This window comes from Aphelocoma coerulescens, chromosome 1A, assembly GCF_041296385.1.
Source record: "Aphelocoma coerulescens isolate FSJ_1873_10779 chromosome 1A, UR_Acoe_1.0, whole genome shotgun sequence".
Lineage (NCBI taxonomy): Eukaryota > Metazoa > Chordata > Aves > Passeriformes > Corvidae > Aphelocoma > Aphelocoma coerulescens.
The window spans coordinates 40,836,688-40,864,645 of record NC_091014.1 but is presented as its reverse complement, the minus strand read 5'-3'; the positions used below and the strand labels follow the sequence as shown (position 1 = coordinate 40,864,645).

At 37.0% G+C, this 27,958-nt stretch overlaps 1 protein-coding gene across 1 annotated transcript in view; it reads right to left on the bottom strand.

Annotated features, from left to right (window-relative positions):
* The window catches only part of OTOGL (otogelin like), a 95,046-nt gene that overhangs the window by 24,473 nt on the left and 42,615 nt on the right, over positions 1-27,958 (bottom strand). Inside the window, exons 26-38 of the mRNA XM_068999633.1 lie at positions 20,891-21,025; positions 20,282-20,428; positions 18,509-18,628; positions 14,908-15,024; positions 11,996-12,152; positions 11,435-11,461; positions 9,808-9,975; positions 7,984-8,262; positions 7,234-7,351; positions 5,939-6,018; positions 2,223-5,035; positions 1,369-1,546; positions 353-495 (exon numbers count right to left, since the gene is read on the bottom strand). Coding sequence (XP_068855734.1) covers positions 353-495; positions 1,369-1,546; positions 2,223-5,035; positions 5,939-6,018; positions 7,234-7,351; positions 7,984-8,262; positions 9,808-9,975; positions 11,435-11,461; positions 11,996-12,152; positions 14,908-15,024; positions 18,509-18,628; positions 20,282-20,428; positions 20,891-21,025 — 4,482 coding nt within the window. The remainder of the gene's footprint in view (positions 1-352; positions 496-1,368; positions 1,547-2,222; positions 5,036-5,938; positions 6,019-7,233; positions 7,352-7,983; positions 8,263-9,807; positions 9,976-11,434; positions 11,462-11,995; positions 12,153-14,907; positions 15,025-18,508; positions 18,629-20,281; positions 20,429-20,890; positions 21,026-27,958) is intronic.

The window sequence follows — 27,958 nt, the reverse complement described above, 5'->3', positions numbered from 1 at the left end:
ATTTTTGTATTTTGACCATACTGTACAGTACAAAGGTTACAGGAACACTTCTGTGTGGAGAACCTGAAAGGAGATATGCATATTCAAAAGTTATGTCACCTATGATAATTTAAAAGGAACTTACATTTGAATTTCCTTATAACACAATTAGTATTTAACTCAAGATAATTTTTTTTTTTTATCTAGACAGCATTATTAAGCATGCTTCTTGAAAATTAAACAACTTGGCATTTTTCATTGAGTATGGCTTTTATGTATAAGTTTTAATTGACATATTTTTGCAGAATTTCAAACTTATAACACAAAAATTCAAGGAACAATTATAGATATTACATAAATTCAAGAATCTTACCTGATTAGCAGGACATTTTTCAATATGAGCAACAATAATTTCTCCTGGTAACTTGACTAAAACATAGGAAGCCATATTGCAGAGGGCTATGTTGTTTCCATCAAACGTAATAACACTCAGTTCAGACAGTATAGAACACTGACCTAAAAAAGAACTGTCATTTAATGAGGTTACCACAAAACTGAATACAGGGCATTTCTAAAAGCTTTCAGTTCTAACATTATTTGCTTTTGCATATACATTCATAATAGATAGATAGATGACCTTGTTCTGCAGGCAGCATATTCAGCCATACGCAGAAGAAAGTGTTTAGGCTACTCAGTGGAAATACCTTAACCTGCTTCTGTGTGCCCAGGGTAGGGGAGAATGTTTAAATTGGTGACAATTTTCACTTAAGTCAATGTTTTAAAGGCAAGGTTAATGAATCTGCACAGTGTGAGATAAAATATATACATAAATAAATATATATATATTTGAAATACTGACAAGGGACTTAGCTGTCTTATCTTGAAGCAAATATAAAGTGCAATATTGATTTCATTAATACTGCAAGGTTTTAAATATGACTTGTCTTTAGCCTTTTTGTTCCCCCTGCAGACATTCATCCACCAGTTTCTGCATGTGAATAAAAACTGCAATTAGAGCTAAATGAAATATGAGGGTTCCGTCTTTCAGAAAATCTAGTATTTAATTTATTTTTCTTTATGAAATGTTGAAATCTTAACATTTCTACTGATAAAAATTCTGAAAAGTCTCAGCTGAGAAATATTGGTGTTCACATTGCAGATGTCATCTCAGTGTTTTCATTAAAAAAAAAATATTTTGCTTCTCCTGAATGTCAATTCAAAGGTACCAAAACATTCAGTATATTTCATTCTGCTTTGCTGATGAATACCTCTTTTTAATTCATTCCACTATTTAACCCCTTATTCCCATTGTAATAACCCTTTATTTTATTAATTGAAATGTACAGATCAAGGCTCCATGTTTTATTTTAAAATAAAACAGCAACTTACAGGGACATTCCCATTCTGGACAACAGCTATCAGTGTTAACTTGAACAGGCATTCCTCGAAAACCACAACCTGGCTTCAGCACATCCTTAGGGCAGTTCCTTGAAAGGTTGTATAACATCCAACCCATATTAACACAGACATACTGGCTACATTTGTCAACAGGTTCGAGGTATCTCGGCTGTCATGTAAGGGAAAAACAACCAGAGTCAACTTTAACTTCATTGGTCTTATGAAGTCCAAGAAATTACTTGTCCATCTCCCAGGTCTGAGAGAGATTCACCACATCTACTTGCTCCTCATTGGTTATTTTGGAATGACTTGCATCTGTGTGGTAGTAACCAGTGACAATGATGCATGTCCATTCATTCACACCCTTCCTGCTCCATCCAGCTTTGGTGGAATACCCTATGTAAAGCATTATGCATTGAGGCTACACGTTATCATCAGTAATAATCTGAAGCATTTTAAGAAACAGAAAACCATGCATTCCCATCATTTTAAACCCTATGACAAAGAAACAAGTGGAAAAAGGAAAGTCAGAGAGATTATGCAGAAACACCAAAATTCCAAGGATTATGCCTTTTTCTGCACCTCAGAAATATATTTAGCTATCTAAAACAATAACATGGCTTTAAAGCCTTTTTTTTTCCAGAGCAATACATCCAAGTTGCAGAATATATCAGGGCAGTGTAAGAGCAGCAATAAAACTATTCTCTAAGAATAACAGAATTTTTTTAAAAAGTAAATTAAATAGAAAATAAGAAATATTTTAAATCTCAGATAGGTAGAATAACAGAATGGACTGAAAATTAATATATATTTTAACATGTAGGGGCAAGTAAGACTGATCATACCACACACTCAGAAGATGTAGACATCAGTGTATGCATCATCGTGCCAAAGTAAGCCTTGTCAGCTACAGGCATTGTTTCTGAAGAGGAAGGCAGAGGCATCCCACCACTAGAATGAGATATACCGATTATAGTTCTGGTTTGCAGCTCTGTGGCCTCTGTTACACTAAAATAAGGTGTAATGGGTTTCTGTGTTGGCATTTTGGACGTATCTGATGTCGCTACACCGAGGACTCCAGAAACAGAGATATTTTTGACTGAGGTTGTATTCCTTGAAAAAAGCAAACTCTGAACTGCAGTTACTGGCAAATAAGGTGGGGAAGATTTATCAGTTGTGGTTGTCTTCATCTTGGTAGCATTTCTTTGCTCATGTGAAGTCTGACCACCTTCTGAAATATCCACAGTTTTTTCAAATGAAGTTGTGTATTCAACTTCTGATGCTATATATGAGGTACTCTTCATCTGTGATAATGGACTTGTAGTACCAGTTGTTTTCATTATGTTAATCTTTGGAGTTTCTCTAGTGCTCTGTGAAGCTTGAGTTACTGCAGTTGTAAATAAAGATTTGTGTGCTTCTATGGTGGTAGGAACTGAAGCTGAAGCCATATAAAAATCCAAATTGATGACAAAAGAATCAGTGGTTTTTGTTGTGATCCTAGAGGCTAGGGTAGTTCCCGAAGTAACTAATAAACTGGCTGAAGAACTAGGCAGCATTTTTGCAAAAATATAAGGTGCTTTTGAGGATGTAGCATTCACTGTTGTGTTCGTGATCACTGGTGTAGTGGACAGAGTGATGATTCCAGCTGATATGGCTGATATTTTTCCATCTTCTTCTGAAGAACTTACCGAAGAACTCAGCTTTCCTAGAGAAACATTAGAGATAGGAGTGATCTTAGGAGGAGGTGAAGGCATAGAGGGCTGGCTTACTAAAGTGACGTCAGAAGTTGTAGGCATTAGTAAAGAGGGCATTACAATGGATGTTTTTAGTGCTGCTGAAAAGTTAGTAGAGAGACTTATTTTTAAAGTGAATTTAGAAAAATCCGCAGAAGTTACAAGGTCTGTAATTGGAATTTCTGAAGTTCCTTGTGTATCTAGAGATGAAACTGATGCTTGGGTAGCACTTATATTTTGTGTTAGTGATGATGTGCTACTGACTATGGGAATAAATGAAGAACTTGTAGTCTGAGATGTCACATAATATGGTACTGATGTTGATAACAAGGTTGTAAATAAAGATAACGACCTTGTAAAAGAAGGATCTTTGGAAATGGAAGTACCTGAACTTTGAGCCACAGGGTCAGTTTTCAATTCTGTATCTGAACTTTTTGGGTACTCTGTAAGTTCTGAAGTGGTTATTGATGTAGCATTTAGAGGTAATACCAATGTCCCAAGAGGGAAGAGTGTAGACATAATGGATTTCATTGGCTTTTTAGAAATGGATGACAATGAAAATAAATCAGTGTGCATTATATGCTTATTTTCTGTGGAGGCTTTACTTACTACAGACCTATCAAAGATTGTTGAATTGACTGGAGGAATGGAAGCACCAGAAGGTACTGTGTAAAGACTTTCGGAGGTAACCGTGGCACCTGCTATAGCTTTGGGCTTCAGGGAGGTAAACAGAGAACGCACTGGTGTAGATACCGTGCATGTTGCAGGACTTGAAGTGTTTTTAGGGATTTGAGAAACAACTTGAGGTGAAGATACTGTCATTATTGGCAGATCAGCAGAAATACTGCCCTTTTTTAATGGAGATGTCCGCTCAGGAACACTCATTGAAATTTGCACTGAAGATGAAAATGGCTTTGGAGGAAAATTAGTTGAAGAACTAGCATTTAATGATATCAGAGAAGTTTTAGACAAGGGTTTTGCTGTTTTGAAATATGAAACTGTGATTAATTGAGGAAAACTTGTCTTAGAGCTAGAAAATCTAGCAGTCTTTGGAATTTGAGGAGCAGTTGAAGTCAGTGCAGAAATGGGTGTTGGGTAAACCGCAGTTTGAGTAACGCCAGACCTAGTTCTAACAGACAAAGCAGATATAGGAGAAGTAGATGTGCTTAGTGTCAATCGTGGACCTAGAAGAAATACAGGTCTTGTGAAAGTTGCTCTGTCAGCGAGCAAGGCAGACAAAGACACTTCAGAGTGTATTTCTGCTCCCTTAGGATGACTTACTGAAGGACTCCTACTCTTCCCAATCCCTGCAGGCAGCTCAGAAGTGACAAAAGATATCTTGGAGGTTAAAGTTGTTAGTGCTGAGGAAGGTCGAACTGTTCCTAGCTGACTGGTTGATGTTTCAAGTGAAAAAGGAACTACTACTAGGGAAGTGGGTGTTAACACTGCACAATGTGTTGGAATAGGACTTGCACTGAGCAGGGTTGTTGGAGTTGTTATTGTAATGGGTAAAGTTATAGATGCATTAGAGTGGGCAGTATGTGATGTGACTGCTGAGGCTTGAAGAAGAATTGGAAAATCTGTTGAAGGGATGGGTTTGGAAAGGGCACTAGGGCTGGCTGTGCTGTGAAGTACATCAGAAGGCTCCACTGTACTTGGTAATGAAAATGTTGAATAGGTGGCTGCATTAGATGCTTCCAATGAATAAAAGTCTGTAATGGATTGTGCCGACATATTAATTCCCCTTGAAGCTGTGTTTGCACTCATGGTTATTTTGTCTGTCACACTGATGTGAGTTGATTCATTCCCTGAAGTAACAAATAAAGGAGGTGTCTGAGGAAATCTCTCCGTGGTAGCACCCATGTGAGAGATTAACGGTGAAGGTTTCCATCCAATTTCTGATTCTGTAGGTGTCACAGGTATGCCTAAAAGGAAAAATGTGTGTTTAACTGTCTTTTATGTATTATTAGAAAATAAAAATAGAAAATCTATCTCTACTGCCCATTTAAATATCAAACCCCATTTAAATATTAGCAAATCACATCTTGCCAATGGTTCCAGGTCATCTGATGACTTTGAGGAACTCAGCTGACTCAAAATGTTTTCTAATTTTCTCTGCAAATGAAGTAGCTAATTTTTATTATTGGTGAAAACCTTGATTTTGTAGAGCAGGTTTGAAGCAACAAGGCAATTCCATAGAAAATTCAGTAAATCCAAAATAGTAAAATATTTGAAATAAATACATCATTAGAATATAGTATACTATACGAGATAACTTTGTACTAGCAAATATCAAGCATAATGTATTTAATTCAAAATCTGTACAATAAAATAAGATACAATATTAAAATGACATTTTAATATTAAAATAATATTTTATCCCCCAAAATAAGCAAATAATATGGTATCTTTGCACACCAGAAATTATGAAATAGATGAGCTGAAATTTTTAGTGGTGTGTCATTCTCTGAAAAGACTGAACTTTTTGCCACATCTCTGCGTCTTTCATCTGGGATCTCTTCCTTACAGATGCATAATAGACTAGCATTATATAGTTAAATATATAGTTGCTCTAAGTATAACATAATCACAAAAGGTTATATATAACCCACTATTAAAGAAATACAAGAATTCGACTTGAAATATAACTTGTTTGAATGCAGAAGCCGTATTTTGGATGATTGGAAATGGAGTCTATGTCCCAGAAAGACTATCTTCAACAGAAAGGTGTTGTGAGAAAGCATTTAATTTTAAAAAATGTACATTTGATTAATCCTTTCCTGAGATCTCTAGAGTAATGTGTAAGAGTAGATCAACAGAATACTTACAGTCTTCTGGATAAACACATCTAAGTGTGACCTCATCAAGGATCATGTTTTTGGGACAGTATGGCATGCATCCTTCAACCCTTTAAAATATTGCACAGTCAACTCTAAAGCCACAGTAGAAGTACAAGTTAATTTTAAATTATTTTGTTTTGGCCAAACAAACCATTAGACTGTCTTTTCAGAGTTCTGAAAACTTTCCAATGAAATGATAAACATAGCATTTTGAGGCATTTCAAGGTAAAAAAGTTATTGAGCAGCGTAATTCTATTTCTAAAGTGTTAATCATTATTTGCATAGGCTGATGAACATGATAGCTTTGGACTATTCTGCTTCCACAACCAGGTGGAAGTTTAGATCCTTAAGCAGAAAGGTTTTCCACAGAATGCTGAACTTCTCTACAAGACTGTTGCTTTACCCAGATATGTTCATTTTTGATATCAAAATATGTAGACTGACTCTATAAAGCCTTTTTCTTGTGTCCTTTCAACATCAGAGAATGTAGACAAACCACTATATTCCCAAGCCTTTTTTCATTCTGGGGGGCTATTCAATAGGAAAATCATGACATTAACAACCAGTGTTCCCATAAGGAAAAAGCTTAGAATATCAACAGAGAAAATTAGTACTATTAATAGTATTACTGATCATAAATTGCATATGCCTAGGGATATCCTTTATTTTCCACCACATTGTGCCTTGAGCTTTTAGGCACTTTTCCTTTTAGTTTACTGCGGTTTCATAGAGGTCAGGGAAGAACCATGGAGACAGGAAACCTGTTTACTAAATCACAAGGTAACATCACCGCTCTGAAATCCCTCTCTTCATGTCGATGGGCATCTCCCAGTACAAAAGTTCCCTGTTCTTACAGGAGAGGGCGTATTCCTCCCTTATTATTCCTACAATTTTTGCTCTCTCTCATGTAAACACCAGACAGTGTTGTTTTAGCATCAGGGTATGCTGGTTTAGGATGCAACTATAAACCCATAGAAGGAAATAACCTTCATTTAATTTAATAGCTTTCTACTTAACCACTACCAGAAGCTACTCCTCTGGGCTAAATACAAACCCTCATTCTTGTGTTGGAAATCACATGTTAATGGGAATACAAACTGTGGGAAATGAGAGGTTTGTAACCAATGTTTTCATATGACTTGTAAGAGTTTCTCATAAGAGTGATATTGAAATCAGGGTAGTAAAAATAAATGCATATTGCAGCAGCAGTAATTCTCAGAATGCATATGGTATGCTTATTATGAAAAACAATACAGTAGCAGTATGAGACGAATTTTACTTACAGAGGAAGAAATTTACATGCTATTCCTTCAGGATCACTACATGTCTTAAAACAAGGATTAGCACAAGATTCATATCGCCATTCACACATCCTTCTGTAAGGCACAGAAGCACTGAGTTCTGAGAAGGAAAGAAAGGGTATTATTTATTGATTTTATAGTCAATAAACAATAAATAAATTTACAGCCTTTGCTATAACATACGTTGGGATTTTCAGGTAAATGAAAAAATGAAAACCAAGTAGACAAATTCTTTAGAACTTTCAAAAAAGGTGAATTTTGTTCAGTTTCAAGTATTTTAAATTCATTCAAGCTAAAAGACACTTCAAGCTTTGACAATAAAAATAGCTATTCACTTTTAGAATATACTCTGTTTCAAAACCTAAAAGATCAGTTAAATATAGTGAAGATACTGTTGATTTCAGATGTAATACAATTACTCAATCCGTTTAAAAGAATAGATATCTATAGACTACTAATGAGACTACTAATGAGATATTAACATACATCGTGACATGCCACTTTCTTTTTGAAAGAGTAAACCAATGAAAATATAGTTCAAAGATAAAGTGACCATCGTATCTGCAAAAATTAGAAAATAATAGCATTTTGAGATGGAATGGAAGACAAAGAAAGAGTAATTAAAAATAGGAAAAAATGTTTGTTACTATAGCTGATGAGAGACAAGAAAGAAAGTGCTCTGAAGGCAAGCAGAAAAAGAATGTTTATCCCTAGGGATTATGCAAAATTTACCTTCAATACTAAAGCTACTGAAATATTTGAATTCTTCTGAATCATCGTACTTTTCCACTTTAACACTGGATGAGGTGAGAATGACGAAAAAGCCTTTTTTACTGTGCAGTTCAAAGGCACTGAGGCCTGGACTCCAGAGACCCTGGTGGTGGAAGAAGGTGGCTCGTCTCTGAAAGGAGGCACTTGCTTGCCACTGCTCCAACCCAATGGTTTCATTGTCATGTACATACAGAAAGTAGTTTGGTCTTTCAGCAGATTCAAAGGAAACAAGAGATAGAGCTTCCAGAGAAGAAAGAAAAAATAATAAAGATAATGAGATTTTCACAGAAAACAACTTATAATTGAGATTAAATCCTATATATTGGCTGTTAAGTGGCTCCTTTTAAAAACCTGTTTTTCACCAAAAAAAAAAAAAATCAGCTTTAGGTTGCACAAAAGAGTTAGAAATGCAGTGTAGGACCTCAAAGAGACTTCAAATGATCATATAATCCAGAACTACCAGGGAGCTAATCAGTTAGATCAAAACTGCATTCAGCCTACTGCTACTAACCTTCAAAAATGATTCATAAGCAGTCTCAGACAGGAACTTGCATATCTTGGGAGTTTTTCTCAAGTTTGGACAAATGTCTGACAGCTTAGCAGTGCCAAAATTTCATTAGTAAATAATATCATGCTGTAAGAACATTGAGGTCAGGCTTTTTTTTATATACAGTCATATCCAGAAATACAGTAAGAAAATCTGTGGCCAAATAAGAGACTTGACCTCTATTTGCTCTACCACAAATCAAAAGTGAAAAAAATTCTCTGAAAATGCATTAATTTATAAGAAGATTGACTTAGTAGCTGATTTTCAACTTGAATAAAGTCTTGAAGTTCTTCATTCAAGAGGAATACTATCTTATCCCTCATTTCTATGTGAAAGTCACCTGTGTATTGCACAGAGATAATGAATGTTTTACTTCCACTTTACATGGGGAATTGACAAGACTGAATTAATTCTTCTGTTGTATGTATTTTTCATTTCAAAATCACATCTAAAAACCTAATTTCCCCATGGCAATAAACAACCAAATGTTCATAAACTTAGTTTGAAATTCTTCTGTGGAGACAGCCCTTCTTTTGGGCTGTTGATTTTTGAGGGTTTGTGATTTTTTCAACAAATTAAATTATTTGAAAAAGCAATGACAAAATCTTTATTGATTTAATTGTCACAAACTTCATATATGTGAAGAAAGAAAAATAATTACAGAAGGGAAAATATTTAAACATTTATTTTTGTTGCATAGTTTGGGTAAGTCTCAATAGTGAAAAATAGAGCTTAGGATTCAGCTGTTCACCTAACTACCTTCTACATTGCATAGAGATGTTGCTTGTTAACAATGCAGAAATAGATCGATCATTCTAAGTTGCACATTTTCTAGGTCAGGAAAAGTAACAAATAAGGTGAAAACATAAAGTAGAACAGATTTTAATGGAGACAAAAATATCCTGCATTGACATTCAGTGTTGATATTTGCTAGATACTTGTGTAAAATTCACTGGTTTCCAGTTGTACAAACTAACTGGATTTTTTCACAAGATTATTTTATTTTGTAATATTTCTAAAACAATTCTTGAAAAGTCAACTTTAAAGCTGGAAGTAAGGCTTTCTAATATTAAAAAAATCCTAAAAATTTAATCCCTCCTTCATTTTGAAATTGGCCACTTACTCCAATAACTACAAATATCTAGACTATTTTAGGACATTTAGAAGATGCAGCAAAAATCATTCATATAGTTTGAGATATGTATCTCACCATTAACAAAACCCCTGAGAACACTTACATAAATCTTTGTCTTTGAAAAGACCTGGAGTTATCATGAAACTGAAAATTACATTTCTGTGTGCTCCAGTTCTAGGCAGGGGAAATATCCTTCTGCTGGATACATTAGCCCCTATAATTGTGTCATTCACTCCAAAACTTGCCAAAATATAGGGTCCTTCACCAAGACCTAAGGGAAGGAAAATCAAATAGAAAAAGAAAAATCATCATCGCCTGACGTACAAAACTTAAGTCTTAATTTTCCACTTGGTTCTACTTGGTAGTGGTAACATGCATAACTGTCCTTGGCCTTAACCCTGGCAGGCAGCTAAGCACCACACACCTGGTCACTCACCCCACATCTCACAAAAGAATTAAAGGGGAAGAACTGAAAAAAACTCGTGGGTGGAAATAAAGACAAATAATGGTTTGGTTTGAGTTTTGTTTATAGAGAAATAAGGAAAAAGAAAAGAAAAAAAAAAAAAGAAAAAAAAAGCCAATTGCAAGAAAAGTGATGAAAAAACCAAAATTCTTCACCACCAACTGACCACTATGTAGGTGGACCCTAAGCAATGCCAGCCCCAGCAAACTTCCCCTCTGATTTCTGTTGCTGAACACAACACCATGTGTTCTGCAACATCCCTTTAGTCAGCTGCGGTCAGCTGTCCCAACTCTGTCCCCTCTAACTTCTTGTGCATCCCCAGCTTGCTTACTGGTAGATCAGCATAAGAACTGGGAATAGTCTTGATGTATGTAAGCAGTAGCTAAAATACCACTGTCATCACAAATACAAAATACGTTAATTAAATTCATGTTAACTATATGAAAAAAATTAGCCAAACCAGTACTCCTTCCTGCTTTTTCATAGAATTATAGAATAATTGAGGTCAGAAAAGACCTTCAAGATCATCTGGTTCAACCATCAACCTATCACTAGCATGACGTTCACCATCAAAACCATGTCCTTAAAACTTCTTGAGTAAGATAAAAGTCCCTATTACAAAGTAATTGTGGAAAGTCAGCCATACCTAGCATGATTTACATGCTACTACTGTACTAGGCCAGACAGGAGGAGAAAAAAACCATCTTTATAGTGATGCTCATTATAGGATGCAAGTCATCCTAGTCATCAAAAAACATTAAAAGTCAGATTCATGTCATTGCACTTAGTCACGTTTCCCTTTTCAGTATCTATTGCTCCCTACAAAGCATGTGCACAGTATCCAAATATTAGAGCAGATGACACAGGAATTTATTCTGCTAAATGAATACCACTCTCATTCTAAGGTACTGTTCTATTTACAGTACGGTATTGTGAGACTTGTGCATAAAATCCCCTAGCCTATCAATGTCCAAATGTTGTAGGTCCCAGCTCTGAAATTTACAGTACAAACACAAGGTAACATCCTTCTGCTTCTCCCTGACTGCTACCATATGTTGTAGGATGATGGATCAATCCACCTCCCACACTGCACATTATGAAGTTATTAATGGAGATATTAGGGATTACTAGGATCATTCAGCACAGCTGGGCCACTAATCTTCCCTCATTAAAAATAAAAGCGATGTTAAAACTACATACAGCAAGTCAAAGAAATAGCCCGTAAATTAACTGAGTTTTTTAAACAGGAATATCAAATACTACATACCTTGGTTGTAATATTCACAGTCATAAGCTAAAAGAAAAAGAAAACAAGCATATTATTATTATTATTATTATTATTATTATTATTACTACAAAGTAACAAGAGAATCCATGCATATCTGCATTCTAAAAATGTAAATCTCACTTTCAGCAGAGGAAGTTTAATGTCCCACAAGATATTTCAGTCAGTGATTTTATTTCCTTAGACCTCTGTTCAGTGACAGCAGGCCTGAAGCAGGAATTATTCTACAGCCAAGAACCCTTCTTGCTGTCAATGAAAAGAAGAATGAACTGGATCTCTTTGCAGCCCTACACAGAAAACTGGACATCCACCAGTGCCTTTCCCACAGTCTCTGCACAAACACATCCTGAGCACAGCCAGCCCTTTGCAGCAAAACAGTAAATTTGGGTGTATAAGAATGACACAGCTAACACAGAGAAAGCTTGAGAGATGTGAACTGTGTTTATTATCCCCCTGCTTCTGTCATATTTGTATAATTGGGCAGGAAAAAGCCAGAGATGCCCCCCAGATGAGCTCTGGTGCATGGCCAGCCCAGGTACATACCACAGAGCAAAGGAGATCGCCAGTGAATTGCTGCTCCCTGCTGGCAGCACTTGTGGGCATAAGCTGCAATACTGGTACACAAACACTCACAGTCCCCACCAAGATTGCAGTTGCATGTATCTGTGTGACAATTTTTGATAAAAGAAGTGACATCAATCTACAGGGGGGAAAAAAAGAAGAAAAATAGGTGGCTTAATTGCATGAGCTGTACAAATTCTTGTTGCAGCATTTTCAGCAGGAGTTTTACTTCTGGATTGACTGAAAGAATTAAACACAAAAAATAAGGTATTTTTCAAAGTTTGGGCATATTCCTACACAAAAAGTAACACTTCAAATGATCAGCTTATACCTAAGTTACAGGTCAAAAGAAAAATTCAGTCAGTGACTATTAACATGCTTGTCCACACACCAGCTGTTCATCAACTTTAAAGAATTATTGAAGCTGGCAGTTATGCTTTCATAAGGTAAATACTGCCATCTCTAGTCATCCTGTCAGTTTTGCATGAACAACAAAATCAGAGCTGCAACTCTGATTACCAAGTTATTAAATTAATAAGTTGTAGAGGAAATTTTTCCCAGGGAAAGAAAGATTAAGACCATTGGTAACATTAGGCAGAAAAAAAATATTTCTGTACTTTTCAAGATTTTAATATAATTTGCCCACAAAACTTCCTTAGATCAGAAATCAACATTCTCACTCTAAAATCCTATCACAATATTTCATGGTTTTACATGATACACTATTTCTTGAGTTTAAATCATCTTTTTCGTAATATTGAGCAATATTTCCAAAACAGAGTTCTTACTCAACACACGGAATGTTTAAAGCAATGCTTTTCTTCAGTTTAGTCTCTGGTCGAGCTCAATTGTACAGCACTCAAATGGCACACATCAGATTACAGAAATACCATCACAGTAACAAAGCAGCACTTATCTAACATGAAGACAGCTTCTCAGCTGGCAGCTGCTAGAAGCTGGCAGGGACTGGATCAAGTGCAGGGAGATGTTACTGTGCTTTCTTTCTTTTTCTTGTTTTGAAAACAGGGATACCCCTGGGGATGTGGGGGACACACATGAGAATTAGCTCCATTGAAAATGGCAGTAGTAGCTTTGTAGGAATCACCAAACAGCAAACTGGCCCCAAAGACCTCAACCTGTCTCTCATGCCTGAATAACAGCATCTCTCCATGGGTCAGCAATATCCTGCTCTTGTGACAAACTGGGAGCCTTGGGCCAAAGCTTCTGCTGAGTTCAGGAATTATGAGGAAGACCTTTTTTTCTGCAAGTGTTCAGGTTCCTCAGACCCTGTTGAATTCAGTGCTTATCTGGACAACTACAATCCATCAGTTGCTGCCAGCCAGAGATGCAAGATTTTGTCTCCCTGAAAACCGGGCATTGCTGCCTGAGTTGAACTCCAAGGCCACCTGTCCCACAGGCAGGAGCTTGCCTGCATGCACTGCAGGATCTTCAATCACCCACATAGCAGGAGCAACAAAAAGCAACAAAAAGCCCACATCTATTATTTTGCCCCCAATGTCAGTCTCTGCTTGGGCTTTTTGCACCCAGTTCCCCACCCAGCAGTCAGCTGCACATGCCCTCGATAGGAGGCCACTTTACATTACATTTGCAGAAGCTGTACTTTCACATGCTGATTAATAGGTCCTAAAAAAACATGAAAGATGTTTGCTTTACAGACTGTCCCATACAAGATAAATATGTACATGTGGAAATATTTGACTACTAATTAAATTACATGTTTTGCACCTGGCATAGATTTTTTTAATATAATTACGCTAAATTTTTGGCATCATATTTGCAAATTCTAATCACAACATGGATATAGAAAATGAATGTTCAAGAGAAAAGGTCTTTCTAAGTTGCTATAATAATAAACTTTCTTAAAAACCCTCAGAAGTTCCATTTTTATTTATTATTTGCCACTTTGCAAATACACTCATCACTATGTTCTCAGGCACACACTCAGAAAATTCTTTACATAGTAACTTAAGTCAACATTAATAAATCTCTTGGGTTAAGCTACTGCAACCTCCTACACAGGCAAATTCCTAATCATGTTGATGTCCAGCTTCAGTCCTGAAAGTCAGGAGGTTCAGCTGGGACAGCTAATGACATCATTTAGTATTAATAATCATGAAGAAAGCAAGAGACTGAGATGAAATGTCATAGTGGTTCTTGTTTGCACAGGTGTAAAGAAGCACCTAAATACCATTGGGAGGCTAAAATTGGAAATAGGGAAAAGTGTATAAAGCAGGTCTTGCATTGATAACAGGTGGATTAAAATGCAATAAAATATTACCACACAAACTTTTGTTGTCCCCACCTTGTCTAGACTGAACTGAAGGACATTCTCGTAACTCAAGCCCCAGGCTCAGCCAGGTATTGGGAAAACAAGGACACCAAACTTCAGAGTTTTGATAAAACCAGATGATAAGCTGCCAAACAGTTAAAAATAACAATAGCTCTGAAGCTGAAATCTTGCTCTTTCATATTTATTTCTATACAGAGCAGGACACTTAACAAAATAAAACCATTTGAGCTAAGCTGTAGGTGCATTACACATACACTTATTTTAGAGTCCTTCAATTTATACAAATTTACAATTTATAAAAATTTAGCTACCTATATAGATAAAAGGTATAAATAAAACCTAGATAATAGAACCTTGATTATTCAGTCGTCTAACTCACAACTCTGTTACCACTATTATATTTCGATGCCAGTCTTGAAAGGAACAAGGAGCTCTGCACAAACATAGTGCACCCACACAGAGATACTTGCAGGGATTTACTCTGTATCCTCACATTCAGACTGAGGGTAATGGCAAGAAGAAATTAATTACTGGAATTTTATTATTTTCCTGACAGCGTATCTTGAATATTTAATAAACTTACCACATTGCGACAAGGTGCAAAAAGATCACTGTATAAAATTGAGCATTCCTTTTTGGCATAAGGGAACTTGCTCTGATGTACTTCACATGGTCTCAGTGTTTCATTTGGGCTCTTGCACTTGAAAACAAGGAAGAATACCACAAATATTTTATAGGTAGCTGTGTTTATCAGGTACACCACATATAATTCAATACTTGCATAATCAGAAAACAAAAACTTTAAATGCTATGTTCTTCATCTTCTTTCCCTGATTTTTTGTTATAATTGAAAACATTTGCACAAAAAAGAACCTTTGTGTTTCATTCTAAAGCACTAAAATGTTCCTGCTGTCTGCTCAATGCATAAAGACAAAATGTTTTCTTTGTGATACATTATAATCATTACCAGAGCAACCAACTGTAACATCACAAACAAATACATGGTCCAAATCCATCCTGGGTGGTTTTGCACTGACTTTAAATGGAGTCATACTACAGACAGCTTTAGCCCTGTAAGTTCAAATAAAGCAGCAGTGGTAGGAAGGGAGCAACTCATTAAAAAAAATAGAGTCAAAGATCACCATGATAACTCAAAAATGGCTGAGGTACAACAACATCACTTAAAGGATCTCTTCAAAAAGAGAAACAAAGAACAGAAAATTACAGGAAAGGGACATTCAGCTCAGAGAACACAAGTTCATCCAAAACCATGCTGTCTCGGTGCAGCAGGGAAGGTGGGTGTAATGCACCAGGAGGGTATGACAATGAATCCACAGGCATCATCGGGGTGTCCCACAGCAGCCTCAGCTGCAGTGCAGTCACCCACCTGTGCTGCCCTCCTGTGCAGTTGCTCAGACACTGCTGTGTGGCCAATCCCAGGAAGGAGAAGCCCTGGAAGCATCTCATGCTTCACAGTGCTCATACAAGAACATTTCCCAGTAGCAGAGCTAGGTTTTAGGCCTCTGGCTTTACAGTATTTAGATTTTTCAGAAATGGTGAGCAGGACACACCTTTATAAAGGCCAAAGGTCCTTTCTGAAAAAATCCCTAAGGCCTACTGCAGGGGAAAAGGAAGTGTCAAGTCTGTCTGAGCACAGCCTACCAGCAAGACCAAGGTCAAACTTAGATCCTGAATGCTCTGGCAGACACAGACATCAGGAGATTACATTTTAGGAGATTACAGGAGATTACATCAGGAGATTATATTTTATAAATATAGAGCTCCACCAAAAGGTAAGGTGAAAGTCTGGGTGGCATAAGCAAAAGTTGTAACATCCTGCAAGTTAATGTGCTGTGCTTTTTAAGGGAGGCACTGAACTGATAAATTGAAAAAGAAAAATTCACACACTTCATACAAAGTATTTACACATTTGTTTATGTACGGCCGTTTAGATGAGCAGTAATTCTTCAAACATTTGCCTTGTTTCCTTACAAAATTTAAAGGTCTTACGTAAAAAGAAATATATCCGAATGGAGATATTGAGGCAGAGAAGCCTCAAAATCTCTATTCCAAAGCATTCTTTCATGAGGTGAGAAACATTTAGTCAATTTTCTGCTGTGTCAAGGAGAGAACAGATTAAAAACTAGTCCTGACAGACATCTGAAGGGAGAATGTCATAGGTTAGCAAAGCATAGTCCCAGAAGTGATGTTCTGCAAAGGGGTGGTTACAGCTTCCTCTATGACCTGACAGAACCTATCAGCTGGCCAGTTTGAATATGGACAATTCTTTAAGCCACTTAAAGTTGTGACCGCCTCTGTGAAGCACCCCTAAGAACAGAAACCCTGAGGCAGAGGGTCTGTCTCGTTTCCGGTGCTGGGACAGGTGGCTGCAGGCCCTGTGCCATCCTGGAGCCGATGGGCCCTGTTCCACCTGCAGAACCCCCCCACAGCCCTGCTGTGGGCAGCCGGAGTGGCTCAGCTCACCCCCCTCTCCACTGCAATAAGCCACATTCCAGCTGCAAGGCCGAGGTGAGATTAATCCTTTTAGTGCTGTGAAGAGCTGAAAACCTGAGGGAAGAGAAAGAGGAGATGCTTAAAGCTGAAATTCTGTTGTAAAGCTATGATATATCAGAGTATCCCGTTGTAATTTCATGAAGATATGGGGGGTGGAGTGTTCAACTCATAAGCAAAAGCACCTGCGCTGAGATAGGCAGATGCTGACACAGCCGTAATTTCATGAGAAGTTTGGACAGGGAGAGACAGAAGTGATGAGGACTTTTGCTTCAAATGGAAAAGGAGAAAACCTCAGTTCCTAGAGATGCTCCCAGAGATAGTACTAAAGATGAAGATGAGGAAGACCCTTTGCTCCCAGGGAAGGAGAAGGGCCTCTGTTCTTAGAGATTAAATGTTCCCAGAGATGGGTGAAGAGAACTTTTGTTTCTGAATGGTTCAACCTTAAAATTGTACCCCAAAAAACTTCAAGAATGGACCCTCAAAAGCAGTTATGGGAAAAGCTGCAAGTTGGGGGGAAGGGACTCACATGCGAGCAGAGACACTCCTCTTCCTAAATGGACTGAACAAAGTTATTTGGAAGTGGGCGGCTGTCTCGTTGTGATAATGTGTTCATAGCATGAGCAAGAGAGAGTCCTCTTCCTAAATGGACTGAACAAGGTTATTATGGAAGTGGTAAACGGACTGAACATCTTGAGGGTTGTCTTTTTACGTTGTCAGTGGGAGAAGGGAGGAAGGTGGGGGGAGGAGAAGCATTCTGAAGGTGTGGTATAATTTTTTTTCTTCTTTTAGGTCTGTTAATAAACTTCTTTATATTCTTTCAACTTTGGTGCCTGCTGTGCATTTCTCCTAACTCTTATCTCACAGAAGATAAACAGTAATGAGTCTTTTGGACCAAACCACTACACTAAATTGGTGTTTCTGCCCGGTTACAAACCCAACCTGCTACAGAGAGCTTTACAAATAATGATTTTTCAGGAGGTCCACAAGGCTACAAAACTTCACATCTCAGCACAAATTAATGAAATACCTATTCTCCTGTGTTATAAACCAGAGTTGTGGTCATCCGCTCTCTACAGCCTCCTCCTCCCTTCTCCTCAGAAACCAAGTTTCCATACTGGATTGTGCCTATTGCTGTTCTGAGCCTTTTCTGCCCATCCCTTCACCACCTCTGCTTCATCAGTTTACTCTGTTTACAAAGTGCAACTAAAATAAATCCTTGTTTTATTTTCAGTGTTCAGAAACTCTTTTCCAGACCACTTCTTTCCAGCATTCAGATTCTGTTTACTTTTGGTATCCTGATGCCTCCAATCCCAGAGAAATTACAATTGTTTTTAAAATTGGGATTAATCAAAAATATCAGAAGCAGTGTACCTAACTTTGTAGAATACTGAAATCCAGACAATTATAATTGTCTTGCATAGGGGAAAGCATATCCTGCCCTAAAGAGATTGTTTGGTTTCATTTAAATTCAGGATATGTTTGCTATGACACAAGACATTACATTATTAACACATTTTACCTCTACAGACAATTTAAAATTTAAAATGTCCTGTTATACAGTGACCATAAATTTAGAAAATATCTGTACATCATGTGCTTACAATGTGCTCATTTAGAAATTAAAATTATAATGGTTTTTCTCTAATTTTTTTACTGGACATGGGACTTACCTGTCCTAATACCCAGCTGTCTCCAAACACCTGTGCATTTCTCACCTCCATGTTGTTTGATGTAGTCAGATCATTTGAAGTATATTTGTCAAAATTTCCACACAAGCCTGCCAGTTTGCCCTGAAGGAGAAGAAATTTTTTTCATAAACTAACAGTCAATAATTGGCCCAAATGACACACGTGGAATATAAAAATTTTTAAGTCAAAAGGGTGAATGCAAATCTGACTTATATTTTGAAAATACCTGACACTCTGCTATGCCTGCAGTTCCATATTGCAAATATCTTTTAACAGAAATCAGTGGTTTTCTTCTTGTTTTCCAGAACTTGCTCTTAGTGCCTGCCTGTGAAAATGGACTGGAATCTAATAATTTTTTTTTCTGAAAGCTTAGTAGTGCTTCCAGTCCAAAAGTCAAAAGTTCAGGTGAATTACCTCATGATTGTGAAGCCTGACTAGGTGTTGTCATTAAAACTTGTTAACTCTAATTTTAGCTCACAATAGCTAGAACATTTGTAATAACAATTATAAAAGAGACAGCTGCAACTTTATTGTGTTGGGTATGCACTTCTGATGCAAAACCTACGTAGACATGCATACACACATAAATATATATTAAAATAGATATTTCTGTACAACAGTAAAAAGTAAAGTTGGATTTTTAGAGTGTTGTGGCTCACGCTAATAAGTTCTTTTTTTTTAAGGTCTGCTGCAGACATCTTACTGAACTGGAGCCTGTGGAAGAAACAGTCATTGGAAACAGAATGAACTGCAAGTATTTGTGTTCCTGAATGGAACCTCAGCTCCCTGCTAGCTTACTCAAAAACAGAAGAAATTTTTTTCTCCATGTGTCTTGTTGACTGATAAATCAACCTGTAGGTGAAGTAAGTATGTTACAGCTATTTGGACAGAAGTCTATAATAATTTTGCTTTAAAACCACATTAGATGGTCATTATAGCTTTGAATTACACTTCAGAAAATCTGATACTGTGTTCTAGCCTAGCATGCTTTCTTTTCTGTTGCTGAACGAGCCCCATCTTAATGCATGTTTGAAACAAAGGAGAACTGTAACTCTGAATTGCACAGATATGGTTACTCTGCCAGCACCCAAAGACTGAGTTACAGAAACACCAAGGTAGATGATGATATAGGAATAGAAAATAGAAGAGCAACTGGCAAAAGAAGAAGCCTTGAATTCTTGCTTGCATCATGACAGAATCCTGTCACAATATATCTTTCAGGTTTAAATGTAAGTTTTTGTCTACATCCTTTCCTGTATTTTGTCTTTTTAAGTTAAACCTAAGATGTGACTCTATCTGTTCATCTCAGAAGCCTCTATTACATCCCAGGTTGCAGTTCTATCATCAGTCTAATGCAATCTGTACTGCAAACTTGCCATCTTCCATGTCACTAGATATGGAAGCTTCTTTTCCATTGGCTTTAGCAATTATGCAAACACACAGTGAAATGGGTATCTCAAAACTACCCCTCCCTTTGAGCCCCCAAAGTATCTTTAAGTCAGAGCTGAATCACTGCATATGTCCAAGGTTGTCGTGTAACAAGCAATAGGGTAAGCATACATGTAGAAACCACTCCTCTTCAGAAGTTGCATTCTCCATCTCTTCTTCCCTGGGAAATGCTAGCCACTGAACACTGTGATAAACAGCTATACCACTGGGAGTCTCGAAGAAAAGACTATCACGGTTACTCAATAAAAGATCACATTAGCAATATAGAGAATCTACACAAAATCTCAGGTTTATATTTTGGCTCACCTTCCATCGAGGTCCAACTTTAACATGCATCATTGTCTTCTTATCCCATAGAATTGTAATGTCCTGTTCTGGAAAGTGTATCACAGTATAATATCCAGCCTTCCAGAGCTGATAGTTAGATTTGTTTTCCTGTGCCCCTAGAGTCTTCTGACACAAATGAATATTTATTAGGATCTGCTAAAGTAGTGCTACCAAGGTATACAAACAGATAACAGCAAAATTTATATTGAAGAATACTTCAGCATATAGCTGAATCAATAATATTAGTGGAACTGTTTAATACTTTGATATTTTGTCTTTTCAGTCATTCAAGTTTGCTTCATACTTTGGTTTCCCTTTCAAAACCAAGTGGAAAGAAACTCATAAATGCCAGTATGTTCCAACTCCTTGAGACCTTGAGACTTTTGAGCAATCTTCTTTGTAGGACAAATAGAACTCGGGGAAAAAAAAAAAAAAGTGTCCTGGGACCTGCTGCTTTATCCTGGCCTAAGCACTTGTACTGTATTAACTCAGACTGAGAGACGCTTTCCAAAAACATGCTCCTTCAGAGCTGTAAATTTGCAGTGCTTATCTTAAAGGGCAACACAAAAAGGAAAGAAAATAACTAACCTGTTTCTCAGAAGGTTCACTAAAATAAATCTCAGTATCTCCAACAGTGATGAAAACATTCTTCGAGCAAACAATATCATTGTCAAAGCACTTTTTGTTCTGAGCAATTATAGATATATTTGAGTTATCTGTGCTCTGTAACATTAAGAAGAAATCATTTTACTTATACATTCAACTGCATTTCACTCCTGAAGATTTATTCTATGTTTACCATCACAAAAAAGGTGTATCATTTAGAGTTTACACACTTTTGAAATTAAATTTAAGTAAGTTACCAAACCAGGAAATGCATTTTTAAATTCAAAGCTGAACTTTGGAGTTAAAGAGCTATTATGTTCAGCTGTGACTCCTCTTGCTAAAGACCTCACAAACTCAGAGGATCAGGCTACCCCTAAAATAAGAGTCTGGTTTAGGCTTTTAAAACATGCTTATACTTGGAATCCAATATTTACAGCACAGTGTGTTTGTCAAAATTGAGACATGCTATAAAAAGAGCTTTATTTTTAAACCAAGGTACATGAGATCAAGCTGTTTTCGTATTTTTAAAACCAAGGAACCTATCATCTGTCAGTAGTAGATAGAACAGTTTCTGTGCCACCACTCATCAAATTTCACAAAACTATGAGTCATACTCAGTGTTATTGGGGGGCGTAAAGGTTTCTGCCAATATTTTTGTTTGTGGGGTGGGGTTATTTTAACATTTAGAAGATTTGAATACTTTGTTGTCTTGATTTACTGGTGTTTTAGTACTTTAAACTCAAATTTAGTGCCTTCCCAATCCCACACCTTTTGGCTCTACAGCCTGTACATTAATTTTGCATTCTAGGCACAAAAAACCCACCTTTGCACCTTGGCTCAACACATCTGTTTATTCACCTACAGCTTCTGTGGTTCTTCTGTATCCTGAGGGAAATTCACATGCACCTTGTAATTCCCCATGCTAAGGTTTTTACTTGAACAAAGGAGAACAACTTTCTTTTCAGAGTTGCTAACACTACCATAAACAAATGCAAAGTTGAGTTATTTCTATTATTTCCTATTTTAATTTGCTTTCCTGTTAATTTCTGAACCAATCTTTGCAAATCAACAAGCAGCCATAACTGCAGAAATTACTTGAGAAAGTTAACTTCGTAACATTAATGAGCCAATAACACTATTTCTGAATCTGGTTCAATTTTTGATCAAATTCAGTCCTACAGTGATCACAAACCTGAGACAGACATAAAATAAAAATCTTACAGACATGAAATAAAAATCTTGGAAGTGGCAAGTGGCACCCACTGACAAATCTAGTTTTATATGGGACACTTGGGCAGTGCTGGGAACAAAAAGCTTCTCTTCCTGATAAAACTCTCCTTACTCCCACCCTACTTTAAACATAGTCTCTGAGACTATGTTTAGATGAAACTAATTGCAGGTGCTAATGGGCATGGTGTGCAAGATGGAAATGGTGGCTCTCAGCATCTCCCCAGTCCTGGGAACTACTCTTGGCTCCCAGCAATGCTCTTGAAGAGCTCCACTTGGCCATAACAGGAGGCATCCCTTGCCTTGGTTTATGCCCACAGAATCTCTCCCCAGAGCTCTGCTCCCTCCTGTGGTCAATGTACCACTGCCTTGGTCAGTGTACCCCCAAAAGGTGCTGGCTACTTACTCCTAACTACTTCTTGCCTGTCTCACATTTGTGCCCTTATTTATTCCGTGCTCATCAAAATTCAAGAATTTTTTAAAAAATCAGTAATTTTTCCTCATCAGTGATAAACATCTCATACAGAAAACATAGGTGCTACAGGAAGCAGATCGTGTATTTTTCCTTAATAGAAGAAACAGTGACCAAACTCTTTAAAGAACACTTTCAATCTAAAATCAAAACCAAACCCAATCCCAGATGATGGAAAGTGTAGAGGTACTTTTTTGCCACACGGAGGAGGTGCTACAGTTTTGCTGCCTTTAGCCTAGCATAGCCCACAATCCACAGGATGCTGCTAGCTGGCATAGAAAACACTCTACAGCAAGCGAGTGCTTGTGAATGCAATGAACACAAGCTGTGGGAGACTGCCTGCAAGCTCTATGTTACCCTAATGCCAGGGCTTAGGAAACAGATGGTATTTGTCAGCAGTTAGCTTGGAAGACAACATTTACAGTGGGTAAAATTATTCACTAACTGCTTAGTGGTAAGGGGGTGTAGGAAATCAGATCTCCATGATTTAGCAAGGGAACTCAGTTTAAAAGTATCAAAAGCTTCAAGGTAAAGCAAAGTTCATCTGTTCCATTCTGTTGTAAAGTTGTTTTAGGTTGCACTCAAAATAAAATTGGTCACTACCTTATTGGGAAATACACTATGTTTTAATTAAGACAAGCTTGCTGCTGTAGTCAGTACAACAATTGTTCCCCTCCAAGTCAGATAACAGCCCAAAGCATTTTTTGATTTATTGGATGTGATGTGGTAAATTAAAAAGGAGACAATCTCATTAGTTTGCTAGATAGGATGCAAGCTGATACATTCTGTGCTGGCCAACTGGAAAGCAAGAAAGCAAGCTACCTCCCCACCATGGCTCAGTGCAGACAAGGACTTTGCTTGCAGTCTCTAGGTCTATTTGATGTCGATGACACTGTGGGCTCTTTTCATGGCACAGTTCATTCCTCTTCAGTTAGCTTAATCTTAGCAAAAAGGGACACTCAGAGTTAATAGGGAAGCAATGTCTTCCCCATAAGAAAAGAAATTAAGAGCTTGATTTTAAATAAGGGTAGTTAAATCAGGCTAATTATGCCACAGTAGAAATACACCTTTTTTGGCAATGAAGACAAGTCCTTGAGGCAGCAGTGGGTAGCTGTATTAGCTATGCTAATTGAAGCTGCTGCCTGTGCCTTCTGGCAGTCCAGGCCAATCCCTTCATCTGAACAGCATCAACATACTCAAGTCAGAAGTTTTTGTGTATGGTTGGGATTTGAGCCAAGGGCATGAGCTGAGTTATATTTCAAGTTAACTCTGAAGTCCAGAGAAGCCTGGAGCCAGGAAGTGTTTTGCTGACCAAAGGCAGAACAAGGAGTCCTGAAGACATGTGCAGTACTTCCTTACTTTAGGACTGCATGATGGTTAAATTACTAGAAATGATGCAGGATGGAAATGCAGAGAGACTGTGGCAGTAGTTCAGTAGACTTATGAGTAAACCAGACATTTAAGAAAAAGGGGCTTTGCATTAAATCCTGAATCTTCTGTGCTTTCTCTTTTTCAAATTAAATCTGAGACCTAAACACAAACATAAAAATACCATTATACATTACATGTCTCTTATGGCTCTAAGCTTTCACAAAATTATTTGCTTTACATATATACTCTTGCCATTCTCTCCATATACCTCAATAGACACCTTTCCCAGCCATACAGTACTAGACAAATTCAAACTTGAAAGACAGTTTCTATCACAGTCTTCAAATTATTCTGTATCTGCTTCACATGCAGTCTCTTCTTTCAATAAAGAAGAAATAAAGTGCAATTGAAACTTAACACTTAACTAATACCAATGCAAAAGAAAGGACTATTCAGATTAGGCGAGGATCATCTGATGTTTATATAAGACAGTGAGGTCTTAGGCAAATCTCAAGAGATCTTAGAGAATGTGATGGTATAAATGATAATGATCGAGTTCCATCTCTCTAATCTGCACTAAATCCAAACAAATATGAAAACAAGCTTTTGTTACTACCACTAGAAGAAATACCTGAGTAGATACCAGGAGCAGGTCTAATGAATAACAAGGTCAGGGTTTTTTCGGTTTTGTTTTTTTTCTGCACAGCCTCTTTCCAAGGCAGAGTCACTCTTTACCTTTTTAGGTAAAATGCACCCAGCAGGGGATGTACTACAGTTCATCATGTGAAACCTACTTACGCTGACAGAAGCTTGAAATAAAATGGTTTTCCCACTGCAAGAGTATCTTCCCACGTAAATTACCATATCCAGCCTGTTCCAACTTAATATCAGTTTCTTTGTGATAACATGGAGTTGCCAAGCAACAGAAGAGACAGAGTCACAGCTCTGGGCAGTCAGTCAAAAGCTCATTGTCAGTCCCACTTCTCAGGACATTCTTTTTCTAGACTTCACTGCACTTTTTTCCATATTTCTTCCTAGTAGAAAAGCAAAGCACTGCTTTCCTTTTTCTGGTTTTTTCTGTTTGTTGTTTTTTTTTTTAGCAGTGCTTGGGAATGCTAGAGTTTATTTTTGTTAGAAACTTTCTATTTCAATATCCTATTAGACATTTTCTATCCCTTTTAACCACTAACAATGCTGTGTAGTGTGCTTACATTGTCAAAATGCAGCCTGGGAGAAGACAATTGAAAAGTGGCTGTATCTATTTCTTTGAAAGTTTCATTAAAATTTCTCTAACTGTTCAGTGTAAAGACTCATTATTTTCCATTCTTAATAGACTGATTTACCCCTTATTTTTGGTTTATTCCTTACAATACACTAAATTGCAAACTAGGGTGGCCATAAAGGCATATGAGGACATCCTGGGAATGGAATAGAGATAGATTAGGTCTATCTTCCTTTTGCTTTAATGATGCTTTAGATGTTTTCACATATAGACATAAAAAAGAAGTGCAAAAAGCTCTAAACATACTGAAAAAAATATACAATAGTTTAAAAAGTAGAATTCGCTTTCTCCTTCCTACATATTTTTAGAGAGATTCCTTAGCTCTGTTCAGATCTAACATTTCAGGAGATTTTATGGAAAGTAAGAATTTGTTTGGTCGTGGTTTATTGGCTCTGAGTTTCTTCTGAAGGAACTTAACATTTAAAATTACTTCTAGTGAGCTTGATCTCGGAGAAGTAAAACATCTTAGCCCAGATTTACTGATAGCCCAGATTTCTTTGGGCATAAATATTTAAGTGATTTTGGACAGCAGACAAATGCCTTGGCATCAACATCTTCTTGCTCTATTAGTTTCCTGTGCCATTTTACTATGGACCTGATCTCCAGATAATCAGTGAAAACACATTAATTATGCAAAAATTATTTTAATTTACACGAAGAACCATCTCTTACTGAAAGGCTTCCTTTGTTTTGCTGGTGCACTAATTTCTTCTTTACCTTTTCAAAATTATATGCACAGTCCATGTAACTTTATTCGATCCCTGTTTTTGCATCCTGTACTAATTTGTATCAGCAAATGTTCTTCCCCATAGCTATTAAAACAACTGAGCAATATTGCTTGGAGTCAACAGATGGCACTGAAACACACTGTCTCAGTTTGGGAAGAAATCCACATGAAAGTTGGGAAAAATGTTATAGGAAAGCCAGTGGGTGATCCTCTTACACAGGAGAAAAAAGAGAGGAAAGGAATAGTAGTAGCACTTTTTTTCCACTGATGTTATGGATTTTTATTCAGCTATTAAAAAAAAAGAACCAAAAAACCCATTTAGGAACTAAGAACCTGAGAGCTAAATTGCTCATGCAATTGCACATTAATTTTCCTTCACATCTTCTACATGGCTGCAGATTATTTTCACTCAAAATATGGCAAAGAAGCTTTCAGTACACTTGTAAGATATGATCTATTTCTAGCTTTGAAGCACAGTTGAGTAGAAATGGAGGAGAGCAACATGACTGAGTAGATTCACTGATGAAAATTCAAGAAGACTGAGATTATTCTATCTTCTGACTCATCCCCAAACAACTTCCAGATGTTTGCTAATGCATCCATGATAACTCTTTCCTATTTCTTTAAAAGTGACTTCTGAAAAGGATACATCTCAGGCAGAATAAACTCTCAAAAACTCCAAAAAGATGCATTACAATTATGTATACATACATATATATACAAGCAATAGGAAAAACATATCATGATATATTTTCTTTATACATTGGGTTTTTTTCTAGCAGATTTTACTGCAACATAGAGCTGTTGTGTCTTCTGAAGGTTTGCAACAATAAAGTCTGAATACTTAAAATATACAGATAATAATGAAAACACATGACCATGAATATTTTATCTACTTAAAATAGAACCTTGTTCTACCTCAGTGTTTCTTAATTTTGAAAACACTAGAGAGAGATCACTGAAAAAGTTTTGATTTTTTTAAGAGAACTATATTAAAAGGTTTGAGAAAAAATCTTTTAAAGCAGATTTCCTTTTGTTTCATTTACTTGACTTTGCCTGCTCATGTACCAGATTTAGCTTTTGCACAGGTCATATTACTGCAATCCCTTTCTAATTAAAAGTGAGACCTTCTGCAGACTGAAGATTTGGGAACATCTGAATATTTGTTTCCAAGTGACACATTCTGCAACATGAACTATTCTGAATTACGAATCAGCAGCAGAGTTGGTGGTGTTAGTTTTAATATCTAAGCATGTATTTATATGCATTTATATGAGACCTGTTAGTCTTGTTTTATTAATAAGTGCATTATAAATGTTAATATTTTATCACTGTTGGTGGTAATGATAAAGTGCAACAGGAAATAAAGGACCAGAGCTCCAGCACATGATTGCAGGAACTAGAAAGCTGGTATGTGCACAAAGCTTTTATGTTTTTCAAAATAAAAATGTTAAGCATGTTCATTTACACTGCTGAAGTTTAGTTTTTATACATTCAGAAAAAAAAAAAAAAACAAACCAACAACTCATATCCTAACCTAAATCAGAGTAAATTTAATTCACAGTTCTCATAGCTCACCAACACCCAGGGTCAGAGGCCATAAACTGCTAAGCAGCACCTCCAGGTGACTGGCCCGAGCATCCCACCCCTTCAAACACAGAGAAGGGCTGGGGGTTACTGCTGCCACCACAGCTCTGAAACAGCAGCAAATCATGCTGGGTTTTCCTCATCCTGTACTGTGCTGGATCAACAGTCCCTGAAGCTGTACCCACCAGAGGGGCTTCAACTCAGGCAGTCGTTCTTACAGTGAACTGCCTTTTCAGACAACAATACAACATTTTGGAGTCAGTATAGCCAAAGGGCTGTTGGGTGATGAACACTAACCCAAAATCAGAAATTCAAGGCAAAAGGTCACTAAATGGCAAAGTTCTCAGAAAGAGAATCCAAATTTTGAATCACACTATGCATACA